The sequence below is a fragment of the Anopheles gambiae genome, chromosome 3 (genome assembly GCF_943734735.2).
Source record: "Anopheles gambiae chromosome 3, idAnoGambNW_F1_1, whole genome shotgun sequence".
In the NCBI taxonomy this organism is placed as follows: domain Eukaryota; kingdom Metazoa; phylum Arthropoda; class Insecta; order Diptera; family Culicidae; genus Anopheles; species Anopheles gambiae.
The window spans coordinates 47360675-47370664 of record NC_064602.1 but is presented as its reverse complement, the minus strand read 5'-3'; the positions used below and the strand labels follow the sequence as shown (position 1 = coordinate 47370664).

Sequence of the window (9990 nt, the reverse complement as noted above, 5' to 3'; positions counted from 1 at the left end):
CTTTATAAAATATGATTTTCAGGATATAACTATACCGCAAATCATTCTTTCAGAAAAGTTTCTATGATGAGAATGATAAGCTCAGCGTATTCTTTAAAAAAATCATAATTGTGGTAGAAGGTCAATGTACATATTTAAAAAAAAAATAAAGAAGCTAACAGAGAACAGCTGAAGTTGATACATAGGATGTCATCAAAGACAAATTTACCTACAAGAAGATTTTAAGTGCTGAATACATATGGGGCCTCGATGCCCTAGTAGCCATCAAGCTTCAGTTATGGGTCGAACGGTGAGCGATGTCATTGAACAGGGTTTGAGGTTAATGATGAGCCAGTCTCGTGGTACAATCTTCAACTCGTACGACTTAACAACATGCCCGTCATGTGTTCAAGCCCCGGAGTCAGTCCCGTGTGCCTCCATAAGTAGGGGACTGACTATCCATCTATTGATAATCAATACGTCACTGAAAGCCAAGCCCACTAGTGGTACAGCCAGGAAGGCCTTTACCGACAACGGTTGCTGTGCCAAAGACGAAGAAGAGGATGATTGAGTACTCAGTGGGAAAGGAGTTCTCTCTTTCAGTAGGATCCCGAGATCCAGAATACCAGCGATCTCCTTGATCGAAGCACGTGTGCCTTTCATCAGTTGGCCTAGGCTTTTAGTTTAATCTGAACTAATCAATAATTGCATGTTCAACTAATTCGTATAGATTTGTTCGTTAATGGTGTGATTTTCTTTGTTTAATTAATAAGCTTGATCAAGTTGAGTAAAACAACTATTCACAGACCACAAAACCACAAAAATCACTATAAGGGGTAAATAGAATACCCCCTAACACACATTTTTACTGCTCATAAGATGACAATGTGTGTACCCGAGGTCATTTTTATTTCACCAATATTAAAATGTGCCCCCTAGTGATGATGATAAAACTCGACCAGCTCATATATCTTGATGTTTGTGATCAACATCCTTCATTAAATTAAGAAATTAATAAAAAATATATATATATATATATTAAAAAAACAAATTCCCACAACAAAAGTCAGATATTCCTACTGTCATTCTTTATGACAAAAGTAATGACCAAAGGGCGCGAACGTAGTGCTGCGTACGTAAATTGTTTTTCTTTTCACACATCGAAAAAGGACCGTGCAGTGGTGGAAATCCTTGTTTTCGGTCGTTGGATTCGGTTTTCCGATGTATTTCTTGATTTTTCTGGCTAGATGAAGCTAACTATGGAAAACCAGGTACGTATTACAGTGTTACCAAGCGCACTTGGCGCCTTTCGGTACGAAACGGCACGTGCGATTTTTGGCGACAGAAAGTAAACATTTGCAGGCAGTGAAATAGAATAATGTTCCCGTTTTGCTCCCGTACCTACAGAATCGACGATGGACCGTGCAATGGTTGCTGGGGTTAGTGACCCTCGTGCTGGTGGTTGGGCACTGTTCGGCGTTCTACGTTCCCGGCGTAGCCCCGGTAGAGTTTAAAAAGGGCCAAAAAATTGATGTGAAAGCCGTCAAAATGACCAGCACCCACACGCAGCTGCCGTACGAGTATTACTCATTGCAGCTATGCTTGCCAAAGAACGGCACGTTTGTGTACAAGAGTGAAAATCTCGGCGAGGTGCTTCGCGGTGATCGGATCGTCAATACACCGTACGAAGTGCGGATGGCGGAAAACGTCCAATGCAAGCTGCTATGCAATGCCAAGGATCGGCCTATGAACTGGGACCACGAGCAATCGGCCAAGGTGGCTGAACGCATTCGTCATGAATACTTTGTCCATTTGTATGTATCGAATTGCATTTAGCCGTGCTGCAATTCTGTGTTTAAATTAATCTACTTTTTTTCTCCTAGGATCATTGATAATCTTCCAGTGGCCACAAAGTTTGTGAATCCAGATACGATGGAACTACAGTTCGAACATGGATACCGTCTAGGGCAAACCAATGGGCCAAACGTGTTTATCAACAATCATTTAAGATTCCGATTGTTTTACCATCTTCACAGCGAGTAAGTTGAAACATATAATTTAAGAATCAATCGTGCTTATTAAACTCACCTTTCTTTTCAACAGAAATCAGTATCGCGTGGTTGGCTTCGAGGTGGAAACGCTTTCGATCAGTAAAAATTCGCTCTCTTTCGATGGTGATACTTGCATTTTCCCGGACAATCCCAAACCACAAGCGGTAACACCGAACGGTAGGACGGAGCTATACTTCACCTACTCAGTAGTTTGGCAAGAATCTTCCGTAAAGTGGGCCTCCCGGTGGGATATATATCTTGGCATGAACGACGTGCAAATTCACTGGTTCAGCATCATCAACTCGCTCGTTGTGGTATTTTTCCTGTCAGGTAATTAACAATGATTGCTTTGATCGATTAGTTTTGTAGCGGACTATACTGTTGGTGTTTTTGTTGCGGTTTCAGGAATACTGACGATGATTATGGTACGTACACTGCGCAGAGATATTGCCAAATACAACACCGATGATAGCATTAGCATCGAGGATACATTAGAAGAAACCGGATGGAAGCTGGTCCATGGAGACGTGTTCCGCCCGCCCCGATATCCAAGGCTTTTTGCGGCTGTTATTGGCAGCGGAATACAGATATTTTTCATGGCACTCATCACCATCTGTAAGTAACATGGTCGCTCAGATGAGGTGGAACTTCTTATACTACTGCTAACCTTTCCTTTTCCCCCAGTTATTGCAATGCTTGGAATGCTGTCACCCTCTTCCCGGGGAGCGCTAATGACGGCTGGCATCATGCTGTACGTGTTTATGGGTCTAATTGCTGGCTACTTTTCGGCTCGGCTGTACAAAACGATGAAAGGACGCAACTGGGAACGAGCGGCCTTCCTCACGGCCACCTTTTACCCGGGATTGGTCTTTGGTACCTGTTTCTTTTTGAACTTTTTCATCTGGGATAAAGACTCGAGCGGTGCCGTTCCGTTCGGTACGATGGTTGCGCTGTTGCTGCTGTGGTTCGGCATATCGTTACCGTTGGTGTATTTGGGCTACTATTTCGGCTACCGCAAACAAGCCTATCAGCACCCGGTGCGTACGAACATGATTCCCCGTCAGATACCCCATCAGCATTGGTACATGAACGTCGGTTTGTGTATTTTGATGGCCGGCATACTACCGTTCGGAGCCGTGTTTATCGAGCTGTTCTTCATATTCTCGGCAATCTGGCAGAATCAGTTCTACTATCTGTTCGGGTTCTTGTTTCTGGTGTTTTGCATACTGGTCGTGAGTTGTTCACAAATATCAATAGTAATGACGTACTTCCAGTTATGTGCCGAGGTAAGTGTAATACACACATGAACGCAGCATGTAGTTTATTGATTTTTGATCGCATTTACCATCTCACGCAGGATTACCGATGGTGGTGGAGAAGTTTTATCGTTTCCGGAGGATCTGCCGTGTACATACTGTTCTATAGTATATTTTATTTCTTCACAAAACTCGAAATAACGGAATTCATACCAACGCTACTATATTTGGGATACACAGGTAAGTAGAGCTATCAAAGTGTATTGATACATTCATTCTTAAGTGCATAAGAGCGCAACCGTTAACTGTTTTTAATCCTTATTCAACAGGTCTCATGGTTGTAACGTTTTACATCCTCACTGGTACGATAGGATTTTTCGCTGCGTACAGCTTTATCAGAAAAATTTATGGAGCCGTAAAAATTGATTAAACAAACATTAAGGGCACAGTTTTCGTTTCAACATTTTTTAATTTAAATCAGTTGCTACTCATAACTTTCACTTTTAACGTAATGAAATTCAGAAAATGCGATGCCACTACTAACCTTTTAGCCCTCAACGCCGGAAATCTTTTTTGTGATAGTACATCGAACATACCGGATGCAGTTCAATTTTTAGCGCGTAAGATCAACTCGAACGAAGAAGCACTTAACGCATTGGAAACGAATAGATTAAACGACAAGACTCTTCTCGAGTAAAGGATAAACGTTTCTTGTACGTTGAGTAGGTGCAGCTGTCATAGACCAAAATCCAAACGAAATGAATGGTGAGTGTCGTGTTTCGATACAAGTAATGTTATACACATTTGCTATGCGTCATCCATGTACGGCCATTGTTGCTGGACAAACTCAGTTCAGTTGACAAACGCTCTGGGCAGACAGACAGACAGACAGACAGATACGCCCAGACAATCGGTTATCAGTTTGCTGAAATAATGATAAACTATCATTTACATCTACATGAAATTACGTCAAGACTCTGCAATTTTAGTTAGTTGTATGATATGCTAAGACTAAATGTAACTAAACGATGAAATAGATAAATAAATCACAGTCTTGAATGAGTAGTACGAGCTTTTACACATCTTAAGCAAAGTAGCAAAAAGCAAAAAAGAAACATCGAAAAATAAGCAACATGATCACTTCAACTAGTTTTTCTCAGTTTGAAGAATTGTTGATAACGATGCATTCCGATCCTCTTGGAGCTATTGATTACTGCAACGATTTCTCTACTTCATCCTCATATTTCGACGCATGGCTTTTTCTACGATATCTGCCCAAAATAACACCATCTTTCATGCCTTCCACAAACCAATTATCCTGAATGCTTGCCTATACATTGCATCTCCAATGTATTTCCAACGGCCACGAGCTGCACCGATTCAAATGTTTTCCATTTTTGACGTTTGAACTGTCAACGTCGGTGTCTCGAAAGGCGCACATGGTGAAAAAGCGGCAACGTCGGTGCTGTCCTGAATATTTGTGTTATGTTGTGTGTACAAACAAGAAAGACTTCCCCGCCGATAGTGCCCGTGAATGTATCGATGTTCAACTGGAAGTTGAATGTTGCGTCTCGCAAAAGCCTCGATTTCCTTCATCCGACGCTGCCCACAAACACGTGCTTTAGCCAGTGCATGTAGTGCCAATATGAAATACTTGAACGTAGCAGAGAAAAATGATGCAGCGAAAACGATTGCCGGTTTGTTGTCGCGAGGATCGTCCCAAAGGGTGAGTTGTCGGATAGTTGACCTTGTGCTGAGAGCATGTTAATGTGTGTTTTTTATTCATTTCCCCAGAGAGAAGGATACTCGCCGTACAACAAAATATACGAATTCAGCTACAATCTGCACGGTCAAAGCATCCAAATGATAATGACATCCGTATCGGGCCATCTGTTGACACATGAGTTTTTGCCCAGTTTCCGTGGCTGGCACAGCTGCAGCCCGGAGGATCTGTTCGACGCACCGGTACGAAAAAATTGCCCGGAACAGTATGAAAAAATCAAGAAAACCCTCGAACGAGAGGTACGCGGTTGTTCAGCCCTCATCATCTGGACCGATTGCGATCGAGAGGGTGAAAACATTGGCTACGAAATCATTGAGGTGTGTCGTGCGGTGAAACCACAGCTGCGAGTTTTTCGGGCAAAATTTTCCGAAATCACTGCACCATCGATAAAGCGCGCGATTGAAAACCTAGTCCAGCCGGATGCTCGACAAAATGATGCAGTTAATGTGCGCAGTGAGCTTGATCTGCGCATTGGAGCCGCATTTACCCGGTTTCAAACGTTGCGGTTGCAGAAATCATTCCCCCAAGACATATCGAACAATCTGGTCTCTTACGGAAGCTGCCAGATACCGACGCTTGGCTTTGTAGCCCAACGGTACAAGGAAATTGAAAATTTCATACCCCAGACGTTTTGGAAAATCAAGCGTAAGTAATTATTCATACGACGGCAAGTGTCCATAATATTAATTCAAAATCCACACATTTCAGTCACACACACGATCGATGAATTAACGGTCGAATTTCATTGGTCGCGAAATCGGCTCTTCGACAAGCAGTGCTGTGAAGCATATCTGATGCTTTGCCAAACCACTCCGACCGCGAAAGTGGTGAACGTTACGCAGAAGCCGAAAAACAAATGGCGTCCCACGCCGATGGATACGGTAGAGTTGGAGAAATTGGGCTCCAGGAAACTAAAAATGAATGCCAAGCAAGTGATGACTATTGCGGAAAAACTGTACACCCAAGGTGAGTGATTGCGATAATCAGTAACGAACTCAATTTTCAAACGAAATGGTCCATTTTTCAGGTATCATCAGCTATCCACGTACTGAAACGAACATGTTTACCGGCGATATGAAGCTAGCGCCACTAGTGCAAGCTCAAGTTGCCAGTGATCAGTGGGGCTCATTTGCGGAAAAGGTGCTCCAGTGGGGTGTCAATCCGAGGAACGGGAAAAAGTCCGATCAAGCCCATCCTCCCATACATCCCACCAAACTACCGACCAATCTCTTCGGCGATGAATGGCGCGTGTACGAGCTAATAGCGCGACACTTCCTTGCTTGCGTCAGCCGCGATGCAACCGGTTCCGAGACGATCGTAAACGTAGTCGTTGCCGAGGAGGAAGAATTTACCGCTTCAGGGCTTTGCATTCACGAGCGAAATTATCTCGAGGTTTACCTGTACGATCGGTGGAATGCGAAGGAAATACACTCCTACCAGGTCGGACATACGTTCGAGCCGACCGAGTTGGGATTGCACGAAGGCTCGACGACGGCACCGAACATGCTGACCGAGGCGGATCTGATTGCGCTGATGGAGAAGCATGGCATCGGTACAGACGCAACGCACGCTGAGCACATCAACACGATCAAGGAGCGTGGCTACATCGGTGAACGGGATCGTGGATTTCTGGTGCCCGGTACGCTTGGCATGGGGTTGGTAGAAGGGTACGAAATGATGGAACTACGCTTGGCCCATCCCGAGCTCCGAGCGGGTCTCGAAGCCGACCTAAAGCTGGTATGCGAAGGCCGTAAAAATCCCAACGACGTGCTAGCGGAGCAAATTGCCAAGTACAAGGAAGTGTACCGAATCATGTCCCAGAAGGCAAGAGCGCTCGATAGAGCGATGGGACAGCGGTTGAACCAAACGCCGCAAGAACCACCGCCAGATGCGGGTGCATCGGCTGCAACCGCCACCGGCTCCGCACCTATGCGAGAGGTCTGCAAATGTCCAAAATGTGGCCACAAGATGTGCCTTCGAACGAAGCGCGATTCCTCCGGGTACTATCTCGGATGTGTCGCCTTTCCTGAGTGCAGGAACAACATCTGGTTCGACGATTCGATGCGTGAAATCAACGTGCTCGACGACACGTGTGCCCGATGTGGCAGCAAAAAGATGACGGTCAAGTTTCGCAGTGTACGCTTTTATGCCCTGCTTCAAAGCACGGACATGGACGAGTATCAGTTTTGTATCGTGTGCGATGACAAGTTTCGAAACTTATTTAACATTAACGAGTCCAGCGTTCGCGTCGCGGCCGGTGCACGCTCATCATCGAATACGACTACTGTACCTGTGGCCCAACCTGCTCGCAGCTCGACCAGTACCTGGGGTACCGGGAATCAAAGCGAACGACGTCCAGCTAACACTGCACACAACACAACCAGCAGTGGAATTGGGCGGTCGAACAGTTCGGCAGGCTCATCATCGTCTTGGGGAACGGGACAATCCACGAGCAACAATTGGGGCGGAAGTCAATCGTCTAACCGTGGCGGTGGATCATCCACCACTACCTGGGGAAAACCAGCGAACAATCGAGCGGATGGTCCAGCTAAAAAGGGTGGTGGATTTGGCGATGCGGGAGGCGCGAAGCAAAATTCCTGGCACAATCCTTCAAATAGCTCACGCGTTGGCATAGGCGAAGAGGACGGCGAAGTTATGTGCCGTTGTGGTACGCCGGCATCACGTTTCACGGTGAAGAAGGACGGACCGAACAAGGGAAGGCCTTTCTTTAGCTGTCCCAATCAGGCAAGCTCCTGTGGGTTCTTCAAATGGGGCGATGAAAACATGCCTCCAGCTTCGTCGCATAATGGCGGGACGGGCGGAGGATCGGTCAGTTGGGGCTCTGGTGGCGTCAGTAACAGTGGATCGAGCTGGGGACGCAGCAGCAATGACACTACCAACAAAACATCCAGAACGACTCGAAAGTGTGGCCTTTGTCGTCAGGAAGGACACACGAAAAACAAGTGTCCACAGCGTGGTGAATCAACAGATTTTTGAGCCAATAAAGCAGAAATGTGTATCATTTTATTCAGCGTTTTCTCAACAGATCCTCTAGTTCCATGGCTGAGATCATACCTACTGGGTCGTACTTAATTCCGTTAGGATGGGGCCCTATCTCTCTAGATTCCTTCGTGCTTCATCCGGTGTCCCTCAAGGCAGCAATCTGGGACTCTTACTATTTGTCCTTTACATAAATTATGTTCCCACGATCCTTCCTGGGGATAAGCACCTGCTCTACGAGGACGACACCAAAATCTTTCGGCAAATCCAGGAACCAGACGACCATCGGATACTCCAGGCTTCACTGGAAGACTTCGATAACTGGTGCACGCGAAACTCCTTAACCATTTGTGTTGATAAGAGTGTTACCAGCACCTTCAGCCGTTCGCGCTCTCCAGTGCATTTCGACTACGCGCTAAATGGGCAAACTTTGCAGAGAGCCGATTGTGTCAAGGACTTGGGTGTTCTCGTAAACGCAAAACTTTGAGCAACACCGTGATCACGTTGTGACAAGATGCAGTCAATTGCTAGGTTTAGTCGTTAACATGACTCGCGAGCTCTCTGACCCAATCTGCACCAAAACTCTTTATTGTGCTCTTATTTGGTCAGTGCTGGAGTATGGCAGCGTTGTGTGGTGGCCCTCCTCTGCTCGGGGGGTTGCGCGTTTGGAGTCCATCCACCGTAGGGCTACCCGTTTCGCGCTCCGTTCGTGGGGGAGCAACAATGACTACACGAAAAGGTGTTTGTTGCTCGGCTTACCCCAACTCGACGACCGGATACGAAATGCTAGGCTGGCTTTCATCGTTGGGCTTCTCAACGATAGCATCGATTGTCCGGCTGCAAGAACCCTCCGCCCTCGGGCGATGCTGGTCATCCCGGAGACAAGGACCGCCTTCGCCTCCCGAGACCCGTTCTTGCGCATATGTCTTGCTCTTATTGCGGCATTTGTTGCGTATGAGCCCGGCATGACAATAGCAAATGTGTTAAGTCGCATTAATTTTCTTCGCGCGTCTCATCTGAATCTTTAGCGTCCTTGTTATTGTTGTGGAAAAGCGTGAGACTATGAAAAAAATATATGTTATATTCGTATTGTACTCCTACATATATCGAGTGGGCTTATGAGGTCCGTCGATCATTTAATAAATATACAAAAAACAGAGTCTCAGACATTCAATCCTTTTTATGGGTATACTACCCGTCTCACTACCAAAAGCTATGCTGGGCAAGGTTTTAAATCCTACACGAAGCAAGCCCCTGCGTAGGACTGACTGTGATGTGCTTTCTAGAGCACAGTCATGACTCCGATTCGACTCCGGTTATTGTTGGTCAGACTCCAAATCCGGCAAAATCGGAACCATTTGTTCTGCCGGAAACGGGCAGAATCAGAAACAAACTGGAATCGAAGTCACTGATTCCGTCACACTTACTCGACACAGGCTCGAAAAAGCCGCGCTTAATCCGATTCCGACTCATCCCGGATCAATCCGACTCAGAAAAAAAGGTATTTTACCTATCACGACTCCGGATGACTCCGACTCCGCATGACTCCGGACGACTATAGATAATGCTGTTCGGATTTGTGGAGCACGCAGTCGGATCGGAGCCGACTCTGGATTTAATAATATCAAAAGCCCATTAGTAGTTAAAACAGGCCTTAGACCACTTATGGTTGTTGCAATAAATGGGCTGCTAAGAGTAAATAATCAGTCAAAGCCCACCGACAGTTTAGGTAGGATTCGCTATTTTGCGTCAAATACGAAGAAAAAGAAGAATATCCATGATCATATGCGGTGATCTCTCTTTTGATATTTTCCTAAACTGCACAAACCGCGGTGGTGGAAGTTTGAACTACGTAGTACATACATGAAAGACGGATCATACTTAAATCTTAATGAAACTCTTTTTGCTGAGTGTGAGAGGA

At 45.7% G+C, this 9990-nt stretch overlaps 2 protein-coding genes across 2 annotated transcripts; both read left to right on the top strand.

Annotated features, from left to right (window-relative positions):
• The first annotated feature begins 1062 nt into the window (after window positions 1-1062).
• LOC1279456 (transmembrane 9 superfamily member 4) lies at window positions 1063-4351 on the top strand. The gene is made up of 8 exons (XM_319176.3): window positions 1063-1250; window positions 1387-1793; window positions 1863-2018; window positions 2083-2360; window positions 2436-2645; window positions 2715-3316; window positions 3388-3526; window positions 3616-4351. The coding sequence occupies exons 1-8, from the start codon at window positions 1227-1229 to the stop codon at window positions 3714-3716; spliced, it is 1917 nt and encodes a 638-aa protein (XP_319176.3). The 5' UTR covers window positions 1063-1226; the 3' UTR covers window positions 3717-4351.
• Window positions 4352-4620: 269 nt separating this feature from the next.
• Window positions 4621-8096, top strand: LOC1279455 (DNA topoisomerase 3-alpha). Its single transcript, XM_061655115.1, has 4 exons — window positions 4621-5012; window positions 5081-5714; window positions 5778-6035; window positions 6097-8096. The coding sequence occupies exons 1-4, from the start codon at window positions 4848-4850 to the stop codon at window positions 8064-8066; spliced, it is 3027 nt and encodes a 1008-aa protein (XP_061511099.1). The 5' UTR covers window positions 4621-4847; the 3' UTR covers window positions 8067-8096.
• Window positions 8097-9990: the final 1894 nt, after the last annotated feature.